The 25,665-nt window shown below is 37.2% G+C and overlaps 2 protein-coding genes across 2 annotated transcripts; both read right to left on the bottom strand.

Moving 5' to 3' along the window:
- Window positions 1-8,688: 8,688 nt before the first annotated feature.
- Window positions 8,689-11,110, bottom strand: LOC309500272 (interleukin-12 subunit alpha). The gene is made up of 7 exons (XM_082171828.1): window positions 11,083-11,110; window positions 10,823-10,974; window positions 10,400-10,486; window positions 9,394-9,435; window positions 9,195-9,311; window positions 9,047-9,088; window positions 8,689-8,954 (listed from the first exon to the last, which is right to left on the bottom strand). Exons 1-7 carry the CDS (start codon window positions 11,102-11,104, stop codon window positions 8,835-8,837), a joined length of 582 nt encoding a protein of 193 aa, XP_082027954.1. The 5' UTR covers window positions 11,105-11,110; the 3' UTR covers window positions 8,689-8,834.
- A 3,397-nt stretch (window positions 11,111-14,507) lies between these two features.
- On the bottom strand, window positions 14,508-24,561 carry LOC309501821 (schwannomin-interacting protein 1). Its single transcript, XM_082174105.1, has 7 exons — window positions 24,415-24,561; window positions 23,130-23,248; window positions 19,257-19,374; window positions 18,946-19,146; window positions 18,655-18,778; window positions 18,299-18,392; window positions 14,508-16,039 (listed from the first exon to the last, which is right to left on the bottom strand). Exons 1-7 carry the CDS (start codon window positions 24,442-24,444, stop codon window positions 15,949-15,951), a joined length of 777 nt encoding a protein of 258 aa, XP_082030231.1. The 5' UTR covers window positions 24,445-24,561; the 3' UTR covers window positions 14,508-15,948.
- Between the last annotated feature and the right edge of the window lie 1,104 nt (window positions 24,562-25,665).

Raw genomic sequence — 25,665 nt, 5'->3', positions numbered from 1 at the left:
AAACATCTCTTCTCAAATGGGATTTTTTTTTTACAGCATATATATTTCTTCACAAATCAACTTTGTCTAACATAGCCCATAGTTTTACTGTAAATTGAGAAAATATCAATGTTTCCATATGGCAACGCAATGGAAAAATAGGTATGCCGTTTGGCAACGCTGTGCCAGTGGAATTGCAGTAATGTATTTCCCCATTGGGATTGTTTTTATAGATAGTTGCATCAACAATATGATTGCAGTAACTTATTTATTTGAAGTGTTTTTTGTAGTATAGTTGTATTTATGTATAAATAACAAAATGATTTCTTCTTTTCAAAAAATGAAAACAGCAATATTTTACTCTTAGTGCAGAGTTAGCTCTTCCATGTGATGAGAGGTTGAGTTAGCCTTCAGTGACTGTAACCATGAATGTGAATGTCTATTTGTGTGGCAGATTTTGATGGAGATTAAGATTGGATGTTAAGATTATATAAATCAATTATAATATATCAATTTATAAAAGAAAAGTGCATTTAAATAGAAAAGAAAATCATAATATTATAGAAAAATTACTTTTTTGACCATTTTCCATTGTGGTACAGCATTGCCATGGCAAGGTTTCCCTAAGAACAAGTGTCCCGTAAGTAAAAACACACATAAACCATATATTGTCCAATCATCTGTTTATTGTCTGCACGTTTCATCAATCAAAACATTTCTGCTTTTTATTCAGCTTCTGCTATAGTGAAGGAATCGCTGGATGATTTCCTGGAACATCATAAGTTATTACTTTTACGAATCTGTTTTGGACTTTCTGTGAGAGAGTGCACTCCGGCTTCGAGTACGAATGAATGAAGCGCTCCATAACGTTCAGATCGCGTCGTTTTGAATAAGATTAAAACAACAGGTCACGCATAGACTATCTTGTCTCTTTGAATTTAAATCTAGATTTATTCACATTGGCCTTTACGTGAACACACTTGACCGAAACATTTTTGGGAGATGAATTAATGTTTTATTAAAAGTGTGGGGGACATGATTTTCATTGAAAATGTCATTGCAGACGATGAGGTGGTTGGTGCTGATGAACTCCTCCACATACTCCTCTTAGGTCTTCCTCCTTGATGGGACTGTTAAACCTCCCCATCCGAGGTATGTTGATGAAGGCAATCTCCATAATAACTTGTTTGGGGTCTGATATTCTGTAACTTTTAGGCCCATATGATGAAGAAAAAGATTCCAATGCAAAAGTATTTATTAAATAAAACAAACTCAAGTAATCCAAAGGTAAGAAACAGGCAATGTAAAGTGTGTGACAACAACAATACCAGACCACTGAAATGAGCACAAAGAGGAACTTGAATACACAGTGATGATGAGACAATGACAAACAGCTGTGATGATTAATAAGTGTTCATCACAACAAAAGACTGGTGGGAAACTAGGGACAAATAAAATACAGGAAACAGGAAAGTGAAACTAAACTCCATGAAAGTGAAACTAAACATACAGTTTGTAAAACAGTATGTTCTACAGTTGTAATCGAAATTATTCAACCCCCATTGCAAATCAGGTTTATTGGCAAAATGTACAGACTTTTCAGCTGTTTGCAATGAACAAATTAAACAAAATAATTGAAAAAGCACAACAAAACAAATGCTTCAAGTGGTTTCCCAAATTCAACTGAAAATGCAACTTTTAATGACTTCTGCAGTCTCAAAATTATTCAACCCCTTCATGGCAAGCATCTTTAGAACTCCCTTTTGCTGTTATGACCTGCAAACAAGATGTATAACCAGACATCAGCTTCTGGCAGCGTTTCTGAGGAATCTTATTCCATTGGCCTACAGTTCGGTAATATTCTTGGGTTTGCCTGCTGTAACTGTCTTCTTCAAATCCCACCAGAGATTTTCTATGAGGTTCAAGTCAGGTGATTGTGATGGCCACTGTAGAATCTTCCAGGACGACTTCTGCAAGCAAGCCTTGGTGGAATTTGCTTGGGATCATTGTTGACACCCAAGCTTCTCACTGACGGCATGATGTTTTCTCCAAGGATTTCCTGATACTTAAATGAATCCATCTTGCCTTCCAAACGCTGCAGGTTTCCAGTGCCAGAGGATATAAAGCAGCCCCAGAGCATCACTGAGCACCACCATGCTTAAAAGTGCACAGGAAACATTAAAAAACAATAAAACAATGCAGTTCATGGCCCCTTTAAAGTGTATACTGTAGTCAGGTATTGCCTAACAGGTGTACTAATTTCCATTCTTATATTACCAATACAATTACTAACATTCTAATTCTTCTCTGCTTCCCTACCTTTTCGTTCATGTAAAAATGGTTGACATTTTGCAGTTTCATCATCAGCACGACCAAATATAGAGAAATTCTAGTTTCTAGTTTCACAATGCTTAATGACCACAAAAATGGTTTAACTCAGCTGGTGTCATAACAAAAGAGGAAGTCTCCAACCACTGAATTACTGCATTGTAATTTCAAGAAATATTTTCAATTATATGACAAAATTTGAGAATATTTTTATTTCATCTTCAGCCATAGAAAGAGTGAGAAAAACAACTGGCTTAGAACATTTTTCTGCAGCCCCCAAAATTAAAAAAAAATTAAGGGGGGTTTAATTAGAAAATGAACACAATCTTCTGCAGAACAAAATGGTTTAAATTCTTTAGAAATAAAATTAATAATTACAAATCTGAACAAGCAAACTTAGGAAACGTTTTTTTAGATGATGTAGTTACGTATATCAATAAGGTTTGGGCCAGCAAAACCTTAAAACCCTCAGGTAATTCTAATATTGGCTACAAGTGTAAATGTAAACAAAGTCGTAAACAGAGAATGTAAACAAAATTAAATACATTAATAGAGTGCATCAGTGGAAAATTATTTGAAAATCAGGCAAAAAGACAAAGGTAAGACTAGTGGGGGAATGAACTACAATCCCATGAAGCAATGCAAATGACATGATTGAATGAAAAAGAATGGAGAAATATAAATACTATTAATTTAAAATTGTTGATTATATCTATAGAAACATATATATGTCAAGTTTGTTGCAAAATGTGCATGTATACACATATTTAAGTATTTTGACAGCATACCAAGATCGACTCAAATACGTCATGCTGTGCTTCACAAGATTGACCATTCCCTGCAAGCTCTTTTGGCGTGATATGCCAAACCTTACAGTAGGTCTGTCTTTAAATGTTTAGCATAAGTTATCGTTAATAATCAATTTCCCTGTGGGGAAATTAATTTGTGATAGTCTTTCTTTATTGTGACGTATATCCGAGTGAAACTGCTTCTCAATCAGGAGAAAAATGTATGATGGGACTTGATTTTGTCCATCGGATATTGATTGGATTGTTGGATCGTTATGGTTTGCTATGGATCCTTTTCACATGCTGTGATGACCAGTGTTGGGGAAAGTTACTTTGAAAAAGTAACTAATTGCGTTACTTCATTACTTTTTTAAGGAAAATAATGCATTACAACACTTTAGGGCTATTTTTTTCTCATCATGGGCTGGGCTTAATTGTGCTATGTTGTGCTAATTGTGCAGTTCAGAAATGACAGAGAGGAGAATCTAAATGCAGTGATTATTTTACCCCAGTTTAAACACTGGGGTATTTAAACACAAGGGGTGATTGGCAAACAAGACACCCCTGAGAAAAATCAGGAACTAATCAAAAAAAAAAAAAAAAAACTACAAAGGACTATACAAAACATTAAATAATGTCCACACCAGACCAGGGGAACACAAAACAGGAATCATGACAGACTTCCCTCCGTTTCGTTCACTCGGATGTACGGAACCTTTGCAATAGGCTGCAATAGGCTGCAATAGGCTAAGCCCTTGATCACTAGAATCCACTATGGGGTTGATATATATATATAATTATTATTTTTTTTTATTTTTTTTTAATTTTTTTTTAAAGAGTGCAACACTCTTTGGCTGCATCTGAAATCGCATACTTCCATATAGTAGGTGAAAAACAGTATGTGAATGAGCTGAAGTGTGCATTCGATGGACACTTTACTATCCCATGAGGCCATGGGAGAGGATTTGTGAATGGCAAACAGGTGTTTTCTCAAGCACACCTGATGCAACTAATCAAGGTCTTCATTAGTTGCTCCAGGTTTGCTTGAGCTAGAACACATGACCATACGCTGATTTCACGCAGCCGTTATTTTGAAATCGAACGCGAGGCTCCGGTGGGAAGAAAACCGGAAGTGTCGCCTTTAATCACAGGAGAGTCGTGAATGCGATGGCGTATTGTTGTGTTTAATGATGTTGTGTCAATTCTAAAAATGTACAAACATTTCTTTCATACTTTAGACTATATACAGTGAAATTCATTTATAAATAAAATATTTTTTTTATATATAATTCAGAATATAAAAAACGAAGCAGGAATGAACTATATACATATCTTATATTGGATAATAACATCCAAAAGTGTAAATCGCGGCAGCAGCTTCAGGATGGTAATCCAAGGCACTGTTGTTTATCTTTACTTCCGGGGTTTTACCCACCGGAGCCTCACTTTCGATTTCAAAATGGCGGCTGCGTGAAATCAGCGTATATGTGAACCTATAGGTTTGTTGAGTGTCACATTTGACTGCATGTTAGAAATATGGCTAAGTTAAAAGAATGGTCCAAAAAGTTAAGATAAGGTATCATCGCCCTTCACAAAAAAGGAACAGGACACAAAAAGATAGCGAAGGCACTAAATGTTCCTAGAGACATGGTTGGAAGCATAGTTTGCAAGTTCAAAGTTACAGGAACTGTGGTTACTCCATCTGGACAGGCCAGAAAAAGGAAGATATTAATGGCTGCAACAAGATTTCTGAGAAGACGAGCTGAGAAAAACCCTTGAGTGACTGCAAAAGACCTGCAGCCAGACTTGGTGGCAACACGCTGATTTCACGCAGCCGCCATTTTGAAATCGAAAGTGAGGCTCCGGTGGGAAGAAACCCGGAAGTAAAGATAAACAACAATGCCTTGGATTACCAACCTGAAGCTGCTGCTGCGATTTACACTATTGGATGTTAATATTCAATATAGGATATGTATATAGTTCATTCCTGCTTCTGTTTTTACATTCTGAATTATATATTAAAAAATTATTTTATTTATAAATGAATTTCACTGTATATAGTCTAAGTATGAAAGAAATGTATGTACATTTTTAGAATTGACACAACATCATTAAACACAACAATACGCCATCGCATTCACGACTCTCCTGTGATTAAAGGCGACACTTCCGGTTTTCTTCCCACCGGAGCCTCGCTTTCGATTTCAAAATAACGGCTGCGTGAAATCAGCGTACAGGCACTGAGGTTTCAGCTTGCACAGTACAGTAAGGCACATACTAAATGCATGACAGAACTCCAAGACGTACACCCCTACTGACCCAAAAGCACAAGAAAAGTCAGCTCCAATTTGATCAAAATCATATAAATAAGCCACAGAAGTTTTGGGATTCTGTTCTGTAGAGCGATGAAACAAAACTGGAACTTTTCGGGCCTATGAATCAGCGGTATGTCCGGAGGAAGAAGAATAAAGCATATGCTGAAAAGAACACTCTGTCTACAGTTAATGTTAGTTTGATTTTTACATCAAAGTTGTCATAATTATTAAATAAAAGGCATTATTTCTACCCTGATTTTAGCCTTCTGATTTGAACGCTCTGTTTGAAGTCTGTCTTGAAGTGGCTGACATCTTTGCATATGAAATAGCTATTATATGTGGAACTCTTTCAAAAACTTTTAGTATGTTTTTACTATTACAGTTCTCAAGGTTAACAAATCGTGAAAGTGTTGATTATAGCATTATAATTATGTAGATCCATAGCATTATATTTAGCTCGTGGCATGAAAGGTTGCAGTGATGAGCATGTAGCCAATCACAGACATGTTGAGTGCATGAATGCAGTGATCTCATCATTGCAACTCGATTTCTGCACACTAACAAATGCTTTCATCATAACTAACAGTGCAATGTGCAACAGTTCATTGTGCAAACACAATGTAAATAAGAGATTTGTTGAATATAACGTTGAGTTGTTGAGTTTCGGCGAGAGTCCAGAACTCAATCACTGATAAACTTGCGCTGTTTGATTGACAGCTCCAGCTGTTGTAAGGGAGCGTTCTTTGATTGCTTACTATAAATTAATCACAGTTTAAATACCAGATTTATTTTTATCCTGCTTAGAGAAACAATGTGAAATTTACCGTTTAGTCACTGGATTGATTTACTGACACATAGATAAAGAACATCTGACATGAATCATTACACATCAGAAATCTCTAATCACAGATCAGATTAGAATGAACACAGTTACTTGCATGTTGTCGCATTACTGGTGAGTCCATATGCGAAAAGTCTGTTTGCAAAGCCTGCACCGAAATTGCGACTGATTTACCAAATAATTCCCAGTGAAATGTACCGAACAAACAAATAATGCTCATCTGAGACATTCTCATTTTTGAAAATAAATAACCACAATAGCATTAGGATCCTTTGAAAGTAATATTATTTTTAGTCCAGTGATCCTGTATCGCTCTTCTCTCCTGGACATCTCACTCGTCATCCAGTGGGCGGGGCCAAAGTTGTAATGATGAAGTAGGAGTTGATTATCTTCTGCAGAGGCGATCTTTTACCTATCTATGGCACATTCCACAACGAGACATTCTGTTTTGGACTAACAAGGAAGTTTTCAGCTCTGAAACGTACAGGATATTCTTGTAGTATGATGACCTCTTATGTCAAAAGCTCAAAGAAAATGTGATTTCTCAATTCATGACCACTTTAATGCCTTGTTAAAGGTATAGTCCAGTCATTTTATAAAAAAAGGTTGAACAAATTGCAACAGAAGCAAACTCAACTGATTTTGTATCCTCAATATGTCCTGAGTAAGGAAAAAAAAGCCCAGAAGAATCCCATTAGGGGAAAGTTTAGAAAAAGACCCAGATATAGCCTATTCATACGCCTATTCATTCTTTTTCTTATGTGAATAGGGTACACATTTTAACCTTTAGATATCACCATGAAAATTACTGTGTTGATTACTTACATCAAGACGAACAAAAAATGTATTACAAGTTTTTTTAAATTGTTTGTTAACATGGACAAACGGTGCATAATCTAATTACGTTTGTGCTAATTTGCATAAATACCACAACAGATCTAAACATTGGGTATAGCCAGGTGAAAATGTTTTGTTGATTCTTGTTGACACATAACAGTAAAATACTTAATGTTAAGGTCTGAATGGAACCCATTTAGGCTACCCATGAGCATGAATACATAGAGGCAGGAAGAAGTACTTTAGAAACCAGACTTTATTAATTATTATTGCAGAGATGGGGTTTGGGGCTGGGTCCGTGGGACTGTTTCTGGGGATTCACTTTTTATTTTGCCTACCTTTTGTCTTCTGCATTCTCCTTACCATTGTCTCCTGTCCTTCCCTTAGACTCGTCCCCCAGAAACAGTCCCACAGATCCAGCCCCAAACCCCATCTCTTAAAAATTAATAAAGGCTGGTTTCTAAGTACTTCTTTCTGCCTCTATGTATTCATGTTCATGGGTAGTCTAAATGGGTTCCATTCAGACCTTAACATTAAGTATTTTACTGTTATGTGTCAACAAGATTCAACAAAACATTTTCACCTGGCTATACCCAATGTTTAGATCTGTTGTGGTATTTATGCAAATTAGCACATACGTAATTAGATTATGCACCGTTTGTCCATGTTAACAAACCATTTAAAAAACTTGTAATACATTTTTTGTTTGTCTTGATGCAAGTAATCAACACAGTAATTTTCATGGTGATATCTAAAGTTTTTTTTTTTTTACCCTATTCACATAAGAAAAAGAAAGAATAGGCGTATGAATAGGCTATATATGGGTCTTTTTTGAAACTTTCCCCTAATGGGATTCTTTGGGGCTTTTTTTCCTTACTCAGGACGTATTGAGGATACAAATTCAGTTGAGTTTGCTTCTGTTGCAATTTGTTCAAGGTTGACCACCATTTTGGCTTAAAATGACTGGACTAGTATAGTTCACCCAAAAATAAAAATTATGTTCCAAACCTGTGTGAGTTTCTTTCATCTGTTGAATACAAAAGAAGATATTTTAAAGAATGCTGGTAACTAAACAGTAGACAGTAGCCATTGACTGCCATAGTATGGAAAAATGGCTACCGTCAACTGTTTTTTTTATCAACATTCTTCAAAATATCTTCTTTTGTGTTCAACAGATGAAAGAAACTCATACAGGTTTGGAACAACTTGAGGGTGAGTAGATGATGACAGAATTTTCATTTTTGGGTGAACTATACTTTTAATATAATAGTGATAAAAAAAAAACCTGAGCAATCCCTTTTCTAATTGGTCGTTATTAAGGTTATAATTGTTTGACTCTCCTTTGGCAGCAATAACCTCCACCAAACTTCACAACAGTCAGGAAAAAAACTTTGCACTATTTAAAAGTGTTTCAGTTCAGCAATATTCTGATTTTGTTTTATGTACCCTTTTCACTCAGATTCTGTGTTTGTTGTTGTGACTTTTCTCATATTTCCACCAATTTATAAGACAAATTATATTGCAATATTAACAAATTATTTCTTACTATGGAAAATCATGACCAGTACAAAGGTTTGCTGAAATGCAAGGCCACCTTTAATAAAACAGCAAGAAACAAATCAAAAGTTCATAAATTACTGCGTAAATAAATAATTCTTAAATACAATAAATAACTTAATAATAAATAATCATTCCTTTTAGAAACAGTAAACTAAAACGACTCAGCCGGTAACAACTGCTAGCTAGCTATTTTGCCAAAATATGGTTGAAAACTCGATTTATTGTTATTGTTCGAAGGTTGAAACCCTTTAGGACTTTGCACAGCTGCAGTCGCTCTTCAAAAGATTTTTGATGATCCATAGACACCTGAAAAAAAACAAAAAACAAAAAAATAATCATACTATCAAAGAGGTTAAAAGAATGTATTAAAAGCAACATAAAAATATAACCGGTTTTACCTCTGCCAGGGAGTTGTCCATTGCAGAGACAGAGAAACAGTTCTATAACGATGAAAAAAGGAAAGAATATTTACTGATTGAAAAAGAGGTTTGCAATTATAGTTTCTTAACGGTAGTTAAGTAAAGGTGTTTGTGTTTGTGTTTGTACCTGCATGAGGTCATCAATGCTTCTAACGACTGTTTTGGTGAGCTCTGGGTTCGAGTAGGCTTGAAATTTTTCCCGATAGTAGTGTAGATCTTCTAGAATTCTCTTCAGGCATTCATTCTACAAAGATACATGTCAGTGTAACAGACAAAAAGACGCAGCCAATAAACAGAAGAATTCCAAGAATGGATTTTAAATTTACCTCATCAATATTTAGGGGAGTGCTGTGAGCGCAGTCGGCGTTCTGTTGAGTGAAAAACAAATAATTTAGTCAAATAATAGTCCAATTATGATTTTGATTATGCTGGAATTCAGCAATCAAGAATGAACTATGATGAAGAAAAGAGGTTTAGCAGCAAACCTAATAAAGAAAACCTGAAATATAAGCTTTTGAACGCAATTTGAGCGTCAGAGAAAACATTCATGTGACGGTTCATCAAGTTGCAAGTTACAAAGCACACGCACAGCACTTGACTGACTCTGATCACGGCCGATCGACTCTGGTATTACACACAATGTTAAACAGACCCGGGACACGAAGTAATAGATTGGGACCCGACCTGGTCCTCCGTGTAGACCTCTAGTGCCAAATGACGTCCAGCTCCACCTCTCCCCGATGTCTAATGGGTGGAGGGATAGAGTTATGGGTAGGATTAGGGTATGGTTGGATACCCTAGCTCACCCACTACACCCAAATTATATTCAGAGAGGGGGAGCTGGACTTCGCACTCCACCATGGCTCTGCAGTGAGCAGACTCTCGAGCAAGGAGGAGTTGTATATCAAATTCCAAAGCATGTGTTTTTCAAACAGCCCATAATAGCGACTTCCTGTTGGGCTGGAGTATGCCGTAAACACGGCTTGATGAGAAGTTTGGTTACTGTAGGTGCAAAAGCCCTAAGAAACAAAAACAAAGGGCTGCGCTACAGAGCACAGAAAAAAACATACAAAAAGGGTGCGCCTCAGAATCCCCCTGTGTCAACTTGTGCATGGACCTAATGGCAGAAGATTCCAATGTGCATGCACATTTCAAGAGTTTTTTGTTAAGGGCCCTAAATGTACCCAAAACTTTGAAAGGAATTAATAATAGGCTACTTTGGAAAACAAAACTCTATATAATAAGCTACTTTGGAAAACAAAACTCTATATAATAATAATAATAATTTTGAAAGTGTGCTCCACTATGAGAGCATCATGACATCACTCTTACCAGCGGTGTGCAGGTAGCCACCGTTTGCGTCCTGAGGTGCACCTTTGCGTTTTGCTGTGTGCAGTCGAACCCGCTGAACAAGTGGTCCTGTAAGTGGATAATAAATATTATTAGACTACTTGTGTGTGTGAGAGAGAGAAAGAGAGGCAATACCCCCATACCCTCAAATAGGACATCCATTTGTGGTGTCCGAAACCATAGTGGACATTATTGAGTGCCCTTACTCAATACCACACTGCAATAACGAGTGTACGCTCAACGGCTGTCCGAATTCACTCACTCGTTTTTATTCACTCCTTCAAGTGAACAGTATTAGTGGACTACCGTAGGGAATAGTGAATGAGGGTTTAGGAAGCGATTACGGATTCAGCCAGAGTGTGTATTTATTATCTATATGTGCTGGTTTATTGTGGTAACACTCACCATCGCGAGCACCGCGGACACGTTCCAGAGCAGAGAGCGCGCGAGCGCGTTGCACGTCGTTCCTGTGAGGCTCACTGGCGATTCACGCGCTCCGACTGGACCGGCGACGCCGCAGCGACACAGCGCGAAGCACAGGATGCTTACAGCCAAATCTTTAACAAAAACAACAACAACAACATCACATTTCACAAAACGTGAAGGTTAAATTGGATAGCTACTCTAGAGTTTGTTTGTAGATTAAAAACAGTAACAATACTTACAATTACAGACCCTGGGCAGCATTGTTGCGTTCAGTTGATGCATATTCTAGTGCTTAGGATCAGGATTTGTCCTTTTATAAATCTTCTGGAGATATGGGAGTTCCCTTTTCGAAACATATTAACTCAAATGAAAACAACCCGCTGCCCATGTGTTTTGTAATTTCCGTGGTATTATAGATGTTGAGTTCTGGAGTTTAGGACACGCTGCTTGCATACATTGGGAATTAACGCACGTTTCGGTTACGCTGACATAGTTTACAAACAGGATAACAATCTTGAGGCTTCTTATGCAGTAAAGCCCCTACTGTCACTTTAACAGCATTTTAAATTTAGTTGCATTCTCGTTTACAGTCACAATAAACATTTAGCAGAAACACGCAAAGAAAGGTTAAAAAGAACTCAAGAGATGTCCAGGTGTAACGTCCACAAGGAATTTCATCGAATGTTATGATAGTAAAATATAAACATTAAAAAACGAAACGAAATTAATTTCTGAAATATTTATTTTATTTTTTTCTGAAAAAGAAAAAAGGCAAAGGTGATTGGGACATGTCCAAGTAGTATGGGAGAAGATCAATGTGGCTTTACTTTTAAATTGTAACAGTTAGATATAAGTTAAGCATATGCAAGACAATGATGATGCATCAGCCAATGTGTTATTATAGGAAATAAATAAACATTTTCTAATTTAGTTGTTATAGCACAAAATTTAAAATATTAAACTCACATACTTTTACATAATGAATAAATTACTTCTAATGTCATTCTTAATATTTCTATACATTTTGAAAGTGTCATTTAAATTAAAATACTAAATAAAGAATTGTATTTAACATTTTATTTTGACAATTTAGTTGAAATTGAAAGCTGAAAGCAGAATACCAGTAAAAGAGATTCATCTGAAAAAAAAAAAAAAAAATTCGATGCATTTTATTAATTAAAATGTAATTGCCCATATTTTAATTGAATATATGTCATAATATTAACACTGAATGCAAATTGACTGATTTCACTCAATAAACCTATAGGTTTTAATTAAATCAAAGATGTCTGAAATTTAAATCTAATTCATGAAAATACTGAATAATAACCCCATTAATTACAATAATCATTATTATTGTAATTATTTTAAAAATTACAAATAGACACAACAAAATTATATTCAACATAATACAATGTCATAGATCACTATTTTCCAGAGACACAAAATTAGATCAATTAACCTCAAAATGGTTTCGGCTGACTAAATCTCACAAGATATTCAGATGAAATGCCTAAATTAAAGATAGCGAAGTCATTCATCAGAAAGTGCTGAGATGAGATTTTGTGCCATCACAAAATGGAGAAAAAAATCATCTTGCCCCGGAGGGCATCTTCTCCCAAAATGATCAAGTCACCATGAAATCAAAATTAACAATTCTTAATTTTATTAATGGAATATTATAAATGATGTATTCGTGCACATCATTATTTTTTTTATTATTCATGTGGCCTCATAATCTTTAATCAAAATAACTTCCCCTCCCTCGTCATCTCTTCTCTTCCTTGATGATGTGTTTTACTGGCAGGAGGGTGGGGCAATCTGTTAATCACATGAGATAAACCAATAGCAAAACACATCATTGCAAAAAATTCCCCATGGACAGACTCAAGTCCCAAACTACATTTTTTCTTGTTCGAGAAGCTGCTTCACGCGGCTATACATCACAAATCGGAAGTTCATTCTGACTTTCAAATTCTGGTCCAAGCTCAACAGCCGCTTATGAGCACTACTCATTTATAACACCTTTAAAGGGATAGTTCACCCAAAACATTTTGGAAAGTGGGTTTTTGTTTTTGGAACTCCATCAAAAGTGCATCCATCCATGATAAAAGTGCATCCATCCATCATAAAAGTGCATCCATCCATCATAAAAGTGCATCTATCCATCATAAAAGTGCTCCACACGGCTCTGCAGGGGTTAATAAAGGCCTTCTGAAGTGAGGCAATTGCCGGAAGCTAGTTATTTTAATTGATAAAGTTTTAAATATTAATATTTTTCTTATACGAACGCATCGCTTCAGTTCATAAGGCCTTTGTTAACCACCCAGGGCCGTGTGGAGCACTTTTATCAGGGATGGATGCGCTTTGATGGACTTCCAAAAACAAAAACCCATTGACTCCCATTATAAAGCTTAGAAGAGCCAGGACATTTTTTTATATAATTGCATTCGTCTGAAAGAAGAATGTCATATAAACCTAGGATGGCTTAGGGTGAGTAACTCATAGGCTAATTTTCATTTTTTTGGGGAACTATCCCTTTAAGCTCAGGTTTTAAAAATATATATTATTTGAACCAATATTTTAACGATTCATCAAAGATAATGCATGTTAACAAGCTTTTACTGTGATAAAATGATAGATTTTCTGTGTAAAAACCCTAAAGCGACAGTAAAAATTATCATTTATGTACGTCTCTAAAAACACGTATTACAGAAAAAAATGAATGTAAGTGATTTTATGAAATTATAAGCTTCAAAAAATGTATTTCCATGTAAGTGCTTCACTGTAACCTTGATATTTTCTGTTTCTTCTTCTGACAGGTCATAATTTAGCTTGCTTTAAACTGGAATGTTCCTCTTTTTTTCCCTTTAATGTCACATTTCAAGTAAAACTGTCACATTTCCTCTCTTTGGCACCAGTGATTTTAAGCATGAAACAGCAAGCTTTCCTATATCGTCATTTGGAGGGTTTTTCAAAAAATGTACATAAAATCAAGAAAAGTGTTAACAGAGGCTGATATTTGAAAAACTCTCATGGCTTGCCCCCCATTTTTTTTTGCAGGTGACAAGTTTTAGTTCCTGGAAATACCTCATTACTGAGTTTACATTCTGGACAGGCCCTTACAGTCATAATTTTTTATATTTTATGCATACTACATTTCATGTATTTCATACACATTCCCATATTATTGCTTTTATAAGCCACAATGTTGAACAAGAGTGGAAACCCCACTAAAAACAACTTAACTGTCTTTATTTTCTTTATTATTTGTGTTTATTTGGTGGAGCAGACACGTCATAACTGATGTAATATTGTGGTACTGGGCTCTTGCCCGGGAGAGAGTGGGAGTGCAGTCTTGATCTGGAGTGTTATGCGTAATCTGGCCACAAAAAGGAAGTAGAACTACTCAACTTTCGGGTCAGTGCTGTATGCTTATTCTTTCTGACAAAGTGCTATTTTGTCAGATTCACTATTTTGTTAAAATTCTGCGGAGATCTGACGTGAACTTGAAGTAAGAGAGATCTGTTTTTATAAACAGTTATTTTCATTTATTGCATTTTTCGGTTTCGTTTTTGGGACTGACCTTATACTAACCACAATGACACTTGTTTGGGGTTGAGTGCTTCATCCCATGTGACAGTTTAGAAGATAAAAAACATGTCATACTGGCCCATATTAAGTCATTTATTTGACCGTGATTTCCTTTTACAGTTCTGTGCACAAATACAGAATGGTGTGTCACTTACATCTGTGAAACAGGAAATGGCACATTTAGAAGAAAAAGTAAGTAAAATAGGCATTCTTAAAAGACTGACATTATAGTTCATTGTGAACACAATAATACATTTCCACCACACCAGGCAGCTTCAAACAAATATAATGCTAACATTATCCTAAAATTCACGTTCGGTTATGTTTTCTTTGTTTTAGGTAGGAGAGCTCCATCCACAGCACATTATCCAGTGCAAACACTGCGTCAGAGTAAAACTAGAGAGTAAAGTAAATATATTCATCCTCAAAGAGAGATATTGATGGTTAGTAAGCGAATCCAGCAATAATCTGCACAGAGAGTTTACTATAGTTTGATATGGAAGCATGTTTCTGCCACAAAAAAAAAAAAAATCTTACAATTTAGACTTTTTTCTCAGAACCGCAAATTTATATCTCACAATTTGGAGTTTATAACTCACAATTACAGGTTTACTGTATATTTACTGTATATCTCACAATTCTGAGAAAAACCCCAGATCTAGCAAGGTATAAAAAATTCTCGCAATTGCGAGTGTATATCTCAGAAATCTTACTTTTTTCCCCTCACAATTGCGAGTTTATAAATCACAATTCTTAGGCCTACTTTATTCCTCGCAATTGTGAGTTTGTCTCACAAATCTGACTTAATTTTTCACAACTGCAAGTTTATAACTCGCAATTGAGATAAAAAAAGTAAAAATTGTGAGATAAAAGTTACTTTTTTTCCCCCCATGGCGGAAACAAGCTTCCATAGTTCAAGGGATAGTTCACCTAAAATGAATAAGCCTTTTTTTTATTCTATGGAAAATAAAAAAGATATTTAGAAAATGGCTTCTTGTTTTTGCCCATACAATGAAAGTCAATGGGGTCCAATGTTGTTTTTTACCCAAATGACTTTCATTGTACGGACAAAAACCATTCTTGGAAATATCTTTAAGCAGGTCTGAAACGACATAACGGCGCATAAATGATGACAAAATCATTTAATTGTTGGGTGAACTAGCTCATTGTTGTTTCCTATTGAGGTCCATATGGAGTGACCTATTCAGTACATCATGAAACCAGCAGACATTCTACACAGGAACAGATCCATCCTGTCAGTGATTGAGTCATGTTGAATGATTCTTTTACATTATGAAGGATCAACAGGACTTCCTCAAAAGTGAGTGTGTAACCCTCAGCTAAGGTGCGGGCATGCATGAACACTTACAGCATGTATAATTGACATACATCCACACAAAGCTTGTAAAATAGGCAAAAACACACACATCTAGTTGAAAAAGGGGTCTATAGCGAGTACACTGCTTCATAATATATTGAAACACAAGTGGTTGGACCCTGTGCTGTTTGCCTCAAAATGGAGAATCACAGCGACCGTGGCAAACTGCTTTGCTTTTGGTCACAGACTTCTCCATCATGTGCCTCTGCTGGCTGTGTGCATGCCTGTTCAAAAACAAGAAAGAAAAGATCTTATTTTTTTTACATGTCATTTCATCAAAAACTCATTGTAGGCTCTAATTTAAAGCACCCCTATTATGCTTGTTTGGAAATGAATTCATGTAGTGGTGTACAGCTATAAATGTAAAAGGTCTGCAAAGTTTTAAAGATTAAAGTTTTAAATGGAATTACTGTCTCGTAAAAAAAAAAAAGGAAATGATTCTAAACTGCCTGAAATGAGTTGTCAGTAATTCTAGTATTACCTCCTATTCAAACCCACGTATGTTTGTAACAAATTTGCATAATGCCAGCCTGTGGTCTTCATTAGTTGCCCGTGAACAATGTCTACTTTGATCCGACCTCAAACACTGTAGTTGTAGCTGAGGCTTGAAAGAGTTTGGTTCATGTTGTCGACATGTCAAGAAGAGGCTGTTTTCTGTGCAACGAAAGCAAATCCATTGCATGCACTTCCAAAGGATGACAGACTGGGCCATCTGACCAATCAGAGCAGAGTAGACCAATCACAACAGACTGGGCCATCTGACCAATCAGAGCAGAACTAGACCAATAACAACAGACTGGGCCATCTGACCAATCAGAGCAGAGTAGACCAATAACAACAGACTGGGCCATCTGACCAATCAGAGGAGAACTAGACCAATAACAACAGACTGGGCCATCTGACCAATCAGAGCAGAGTAGACCAATCACAACAGACTGGGCCATCTGACCAATCAGAGCAGAGTTGACCTATAACAAAAGACTAGGCCATCTGACCAATCAGAGCAGAGTGAACCAATAAAAAAATAAAAAAAGACTGGGGTATCTGACCAATCAGAACAGAGTAGACCAATCACATCAGACTGGGCCACCTGACCAATCAAAGCAGAGTAGACCAATCGCAACAGACTGGGCCATCTGACCAATCAGAGGAGAGTAGACCAATCACAACAGACTGGGCCATCTGACCAATCAGAGCAGAGTAGGCCAATAACAACAGACTGGGCCATCTGACCAATCAGAGCAGAGTAGACCAATCACAACAGACTGGGCCATCTGACCAATCAGAGCAGAGTTGACCTATAACAAAAGACTAGGCCATCTGACCAATCAGAGCAGAGTGAACCAATAAAAAAATTAAAAAAGACTGGGGTATCTGACCAATCAGAACAGAGTAGACCAATCACATCAGAATGGGCCACCTGACCAATCAAAGGAGAGTAGACCAATCGCAACAGACTGGGCCATCTGACCAATCAGAGGAGAGTAGACCAATCACAACAGACTGGGCCATCTGACCAATCAGAGGAGAGTAGACCAATCACAACAGACTGGGCCATCTGACCAATCAGAACAGAGTAGACCAATCACAACAGACTGGGCCATCTGACCAATCAGAGCAGAGTAGACCAATCACAATAGACTGGGCCATCTGACCAATCAGAGCAGAGTGAACCAAAAAAAAAAAAAAAAAAAAAAAAAAGACTGGGTCATCTGACTAATCAGTGCAGAGTAGACCAATCACAACAGACTGGGCCATCCGACCAATCAGAGCAGAGTTGACCTATAACAAAAGACTAGGCCATCTGACCAATCAGAGCAGAGTGAACCAATAAAAAAATTAAAAAACACTGGGGTATCTGACCAATCAGAACAGAGTAGACCAATCACATCAGACTGGGCCACCTGACCAATCAAAGCAGAGTAGACCAATCGCAACAGACTGGGCCATCTGACCAATCAGAGGAGAGTAGACCAATCACAACAGACTGGGCCATCTGACCAATCAGAGCAGAGTAGGCCAATAACAACAGACTGGGCCATCTGACCAATCAGAGCAGAACTAGACGAATAACAACAGACTGGGCCATCTGACCAATCAGAGCAGAGTAGACCAATCACAACAGACTGGGCCATCCGACCAATCAGAGCAGAGTTGACCTATAACAAAAGACTAGGCCATCTGACCAATCAGAGCAGAGTGAACCAATAAAAAAAAAAAAAGACTGGGTCATCTGACCAATCAGAGCAGAGTTGCCTCGCAGAAAGAAGAGGTTTAGAGAGACTGAATCCTTTATCGAGCAGTTTCAGACACTGTGAGAAATGAGGTGATGCTGCAATGTAGATTAAGAGAAAATTGTGGGGTTTTTTGCCTTGGATGCATGTAACCCTATTGTAGGAGACCTCTGAAACAAAATAAGGAACCTTTCCAATAGCATAATAGGGGCACTTTAAGCTGCGTTTTGATTGGGTTACAGGCCTAACCTGGTCAGATCCTCCACATCTACCAGCATGGCATCCTGCTCCATGTGTAGTTCATCTCTCATGAGCAGCAGCTGAACCAGCTCCTCATTCAGACCTGCAATGCAATTACAAGTCAAATCCAGAAGTCTTTATTGCCATTGCCACAACCAAATATGTTTGTCTTACACTGGTTGTTGCATATTATAAAAAAGAAATAAGAAGAGCATGGCTCAAACTCACAATTGTATGTGTTGTCAATTAAATGTTATTAATTAGATAACTAATATATATATATATATATATTGAAACAATGAAACATTATGTTAATAATAATAACAGAATGGCTTATTTTGAATATTTCCATCTGCGGTCTTCACCTTGTATCTGAGAGTGCAGGTCATTGGTGATAACCTGTAACTGACCAAGACTCATGTCCCTCAGGTCCACAGGCCTCAGACTCCTCTTCATTAGGCTCTCACTGATGTGTGGCAGATGTGGTAACTAAAGCACAAGGACAAAGCTGAGTCAAGTTAATTATATTGTGTGTTTCTTTTCTTATAAGCAAGCGCTCTGAGGTGACGTGAAAGCCCTTTTGAAAACTGAGGACACAATAAGCTTTGGGAAAGGAATATAACACAGCACTATTCTCGGACACGCGTCTCACTGACCAGGTCTGCCACGGGGGACCTGCGGTGTAGCTGAATCTGTCTCTCCACCTCCACCTGCATGCGGGCCATGGGACGGGCCAGAGCCAGAGCCACACGCGCCTCCTCCTGCAGCCGCCGCTGTAGCCGCCAGAATTCAGAATCCTCCGAGTCCAGGTCTTCCTCTCCTGTATCCCGGTCAGACAGAGATGAACTCTGTTTACTCTATAGGGAGACAGAGGAAAAACAAAAACTGCTCAGTTAAGATGCATACGTTTTAGTTTCAAAATGCAGAACTCTGTGTAATAGGCATTCAAGGACAATGTGTCGTATACCATAGGTGACAATGGGGTGTCCAGGCTGGTTTCTGTTCTGCTGTCCTCTGCATCGCTGTCTCTGTCACTGCTGCTGTCATTCACAAAACACATCTGTAGATTCACCCCATTCTGAAACCTATAGAGTGCAGCGAGAAAAGAGCAAGGTGAGACATGAAATCTGATTTAGAAGAAAGAATAAATATTCTGCAGGTGTACTACTCATAATACAAATGGATACCAGTTGAAACTATCTATCTATCTATCTATCTATCTATCTATCTATCTATCTATCTATCTATCTATCTATCTATCTATCTATCTATCTATCTATCTATCTATCTATCTATCTATCTATCTATCTATCTATCTATCTATCTATCTATCTATCTATCTATCTATCTATCCATTTTAATAATTTTATTTTACTTTTGACCTTTTTTTTCACTTTTGCATTTAAAAATAATTATAAAAAAGTTTGAATTTGTTTAAAAAAAAGTTATTGTTCATCTACAACAATGCAGCTTTTTGCCATTTTACTCAATTCCATTGTCCTTTGTAATATTGTTTTAATATGCTACTTTGATACTTTATTTTGTAGTGGTGTGAAATACAACCAAAGACTTTATGCACTTTAGAATATATTTCAATTGGCAATCTATCAGCGTCATGTGAAAAAACAAACAAAAAAAAACATTTATTTTAGTCACATAGCATCAATTTGAAGCAAAAACGGCTTAAAAACACAAAGAAAAGTTTGAACATTTTTAACTTCACATAAAAACTTCAGATTGTATTTAAAACTGAACCGCGAAAGAGTGAAAATTCTATTTTTAGTGTCTGTGAACCACAGTGAAACACATTTCCCACGGAAATACTTTCCTCTTCAAATGCAAGAGAATCTTGTGGTTAATAGCATTCTAAGAAAACACTGACTGATTCAAGTAATTCTATAATTACAGTTGAAGGCTTCATTGGCAGAGTTTACCGTACTCCTGTAGACTGGTATGAGACTGAATCTGTGGTATCTCTTGTAAAGTAATTAACTAAACAAAGATAAAGAGTTTTGTGGGGAAACATGCTCATTCTGTTTAATTTCAACCGTCTTTGGACTTTCTTTTGCTTGGATTTCTAGGAACCTTCTTTAACATAGTTGCAAATTGAGAAAAGCACAGAAAAACAGCAACTCCCACACCATCAAACATGGCCAAACCATGGATTTGTGGTAAAATTATGACTGGTGCAAAAAATAAAAGTCTTAAATAAGATGGTAAGTGATAAATTATGAGGTTTCTGACTTTATTAAGAGAAAGCGTTCAAAAAAAATATAAAGACACCAAATTAGCACCAGCAGACAATTATATAACAATTAAAAGTGATCACTGATCTCTTTAGGAGCACATTTTTGCAGAAAGATTATATTGCAGATGAATTGCTGGTATTTTCACTCTCAGCAACATCTTTTCATCTCCACATCAGCAATGTCTGAATTCCTTTCCCATTTCATTCTTGAGAAAATGTGAAAAGTCAACAGACTCTCTTTCTACCATCCCAAAGTGCTCTAAACATGAAATGGTAAGCACAACACACCAGACTAAAATAGAAACAAAGTGAAAATTGTTCCTTTTTTCTGTCAAATATTTGTTTGAGCAATCAGTGAAAAAAAAGTAGAGACTGGTGTCAAGCGAGAAATTGGGTTGACTATACCCAAGATAACATAAATTATACACTGAAATTGAATTCTAGGTTTGGTAAGCTGCAATGAGCCCTGCACTTCCTGTTTGGGTTCCTTCCTTGCCACTGCCAGCTTTGTCTTGCTTAGTTGTGGTTTAAAATACACTTAATATTCAGTAATAATATCCAGATTGGTGGACCAGATTTCTCAATCCTCAGAGTGGAATTCAAGACTCCCTTTTTAATAATTGATATAATATGTGTGATAAATATAATAATTAATAACTCTTTTTTTTAAAGAGTCTCTTTAAATGTACACAAATGCTTCTTTTTGACATCTTAACGTCCGACTTAAAGGGATTTTTTGACTATGGAAGTCAACGGGGTGTTTGGTTACCCATATTCTTCAAAATATATCATTTTATGTTAATTGGAAGAAAGAAATTCATACAGGTTTCGAAACAACTTGAGGGTGAGAAAATGATGACATAATTTTCATTTTTGGGTGAACTATCCCTTTAATCTCCTACGTGTTCTCACTGACACCAGATCCCACCATCACTATCAGTAGGGAATTGTGATTGGATGGTAATTTTGTTCTCCAAAATATACAATGAAGTGATTGACTACCTTAGATTAGACAGGAGACTCTCTCTATTGCTTAGTTATAAACAATTTTTTAGGAAAGGTGAAATATGGGACAACATGATTTAGTTTTTCATAGTAAGTTGGGACACTAAAAATAGAGCTTAAATTCAGGACTGTCCTGGTAAAAACTAGACATCTGATCATTTAACTGCACTGACACTATCGGATTAGAACCATATTTGATCAGAATTGAGCTGGATAATGGCGGTCACCGTGATTTTGCCAAGACAACATATTTTGTTGATCCAGGAACAACATTCCAGTCATAACCATATCCTTACCCATAAGCCCTACCATAAGTTTTCCCTAAAATCAGAGAGAAATGATAGGTGAATAACACTGATGTAGAAGCACCTAACCCTGGTTGTAAGCCTAAACTTGACATAAACTGTAAACTTGTCCCTAAATCTGATTGGTTGACTCAAATGTTGATCCAGGAACATGTAGTACTTGGGGAAATCACGTTCACTGGATCATGGCAATTGCCAATTTACATCAAATCAATAAACATCCTACAGGGAAGAGCAATAACTGTAATGAACCAGAAACAGGTGAATATGTTCTCATACACTGCATAACATAAACAAATAAAAGACATGTATTCAAGGATAAGTGTAGGAACATAATACACTCTCATTAGAAAATCTTCCGGCTGATGTGAAATGTGAAAGAATTTGTATGCAATACGCAATTTTGAGGTTTTTGAAACAGGAATTGATTTAAGAATATAGTTTTGTTTTTCCTTCTCATTTTCCATCGATGCTTCACACTCTAGTTCAGTTGGTGGCGGAAGAAGAAGAAGAAGAAGCAAAAGCAGAAGAAGTAGAAGAAGAAGAAGAAGAAGAAACAGAAGAAAAATAAACAGAAGAAGAAGAAGAAAGCCCCTGTCTATACTGAAGAGCTGCTTATAGCGGAATTGAACTTGTTTTATTATTGATGAACTTTTAGTTATTGAACTGAGTTGAAACACTGAACTTGCACGGGATCTCACGGGAAAACGTACTAATTCTACGAGGTGGCTTATTCGTACGAATTCATACGACCTGACTCGTACGAATTAGTACGATTTTTGCAAAATCGTACATATTTTACGAATTTGCCAATTCGTATGAATTCATACGAATGACCTACCCCTGACCCCGCCCCTAAACCTACCCATCACGTGGGTTTAGACAAATCGTACAAATTCGTACGAGTGAGGTCGTACGAATTAGCCAACTTTTTATCATTCGTACGAATTGGTTATGAGATAGCGTTGGAACTTTACACATTTTAAACCACTAACACTGTTATTTTTATGTTTATTATGTGAAGCTGCTTTGAAACGATCAGTATTGTATTACGTGCTATATAAATAAATGTGACTTGACAGTTCTCATGGTTAAAAGAAAATAATGCTTCGTCATCTAGTAACAAAACTCAGCAGAACCTTTTAAAATACTTGCAAATGTTTTCATTATTATTATTTTACCAGTTGCTATATCATCCCAGTCAATACAGTTATACACTAAAAACAATCAACATTACATAAGACACACAGCATCAAGCCACTGATCACAGGCGCACACTGACCGGGAGGACGGGCAGTTTTTGCTGCTCTTGCTGCAGCCAGTAAAGGTAACTGGTCCGTCGTCATAGAAACTGCCAAGGGCCAGCTTCTGCCTAATGGACTCCCTCTCGTTCCTCTGGGCCTGAGTGCAAACACAGTGGACTTCAATAAATGAAGAGAACGCTCATAGACAGTCAACACAACATGTAGCCTAGGCCACAGAAGACCTCGCGACCAGGAATATTTGATGAGGCATTTTAAAGTAGATGTCATCCGCTTTAATTCAACGTCTATTGAATGCTTGTGTTAAAGGGTAAACAACTCGCTAGATTTCAAGGACAAGAAGGTATCGGTGTGGGAGTGTGAATAGGAAGGTACAATATAAATCAACAAACAACAAATTACAAAGACGAAGAGAAAAAATGGAGAGAGACATGAGGCAGTACGCATGAAGCCCTCGACAAACATACCCACATGAACATCATAAATACATAATCGCCTGACTATTCCTGATGACGTTATATTGGTAAGAATAATGTTCTCTCAGATGTGCATACTACACTCAGTTCATTGCCATGGCAACACGGTTGCCTTCTGATGGTGCTCAGAATGACTAATATTTAAAAATGCCTTGCACTCATCTCTGCAATAATCGTAAGGCCTACTATTGTAAAATGCAATAACTTTCCCTTCCTATATCCACGGACATGCTTATTTTAGCTCACTTTCATTTTGATTACAGAGCAGTTCCACTGAGATTAACATTTGGATGGAGAAATATATGGGGCAGAAGAGAGGCCGATTCATGATGCACGTAACTGAAACATCCATAGCTCAGCTTGTGATGTAATATTAGCAATCTGTAAAGCAGGTTTCCTGTGCATTCTGAGGAATGGGAACAGCTAAATTTGATTGCTTTTATTATAGAGTGAGATGTTGTCATTAAACTAGCAGATAATGCCAAGCAAAAACAGCCATCCATATACACAAAAAATACGACCTTGTGTGGGATGGGTTGAATTGGTCCCAAATCAAGCAGTGCATTTATTTATTTATTTATTTATTTTTGTCTTTTTCAGTTTTGATCATATATTGATGAACTAAATCTACAAGAAATTTAACATCCATCACTCAGAATGCAGTTCCTTTCTTATTATCAGAAATATTCGTTTAATCTTGAAGCCACCTCATACAACATGATTTTGCAAATGTACACTTCTGTGTGTACACACACAATATAAAGCACACTGATGCCACGCTTACACTATATATAAAAAAATTAAAATAAAATATATAGACTTGTCTTACCTGGTAAACACATTTCTCTTGGTGCACCATCTTTCAGCGCATCGTATAGTGCAGCAGCCTAGCCCTACCTTCTACTGCAGTGTCTGAGCTACACCCTTGAGACCAGCATCACACACACATGAAAGAGGGGGAGGAGGGAGAGTGCAAGCGAGCATGCAAGGAGAGCGCAAGCGTCTCACAATGGAACGTAGCCACTTATAAAAAATAAAAAAAAGCAGTGAACTAGATCCGTAATTTGGGATCAATTTCACACTAGATTTTTTAAATCAATTTAAAAAAAAAGTGAACTAGATCCATATTTTGGCATCAATTTCACACTAGATTAATCTATTTAATCTATCCATAAATTTATATAATACACAAAATTGGGTGGTACTGTTTTAATAAAAATTATTCAACCCTCATTGCAAATCAGGTTTCACAAGTTCACACTTACATATAATTAAGTAGAGTAAAGGTAATGCGTATTTGCCATACTGTCCCGGAGGAGGGCTCCGAGCTCGGAATTTGGCCCAAACCCAGAGAACTCCCCCATCCCAGGTTGGGATAGGAATAGTTAGAAGTGAGGAGACAGGGTGGTGTGGAAGGATGCTAGAAAACTGTCAATAAACAGAGGCAAGTCTGCTCTTGTCTCGTTAATTGAGTTGATTAAATGAATGTGCTTCTCCGGTGTCGATTAGGATAATTATCTGAACGTGCTCCTTCAGAACTTTGTTAATAAAACATAATTTCACAAGTTCACAGTTACATATGATTAAATAGAGTAAAGGTAATGCATATTTGGTGTGCTGTCCAAGGGGAGGGGCTCCAAGCTTGGAATTTGGCCCGAACCCAGAGAACTCCCCCAAAAAGCAAATTTAGCAAAGGACAGCCAACAGACTAAAAGTGAGCCCCGAAGTTGGCGGGTTGGTGTTTTGGAAGAAGTCTAGTCATTTGAAAGGGAGGACCCATGCAAACTCTGACGGGAACAGCTCACACCGTCGGGCAGGTGGACCCTACTGGCCACTACACAAGGATTTGGAACGTCCAATCGGAAGGGCTCACACCGATTCTTGACGGGAGCAGCTCGCAGCGTCGGACGGGTGAGCCCTACCGGCCGAAGAATGAGGAGCAGCGTGATTTAAGCCACCTGACCAGGAGGGCCCGCGCTGCCTCCGACGGGAGCAGCTCACAGTGTCGGACAGGTGGACCCTACCGGCCACTACACAAGGATTTGGAACGCTCTATCGGTAGGGCAGCGTGATTTAAGCC

The sequence above is a fragment of the Leuciscus leuciscus genome (assembly GCF_965113295.1).
Source record: "Leuciscus leuciscus genome assembly, chromosome: 6".
Lineage (NCBI taxonomy): Eukaryota > Metazoa > Chordata > Actinopteri > Cypriniformes > Leuciscidae > Leuciscus > Leuciscus leuciscus.
Note: the sequence above shows the minus strand (reverse complement) of the source record. Positions and strands in the feature narration are given on the sequence as shown.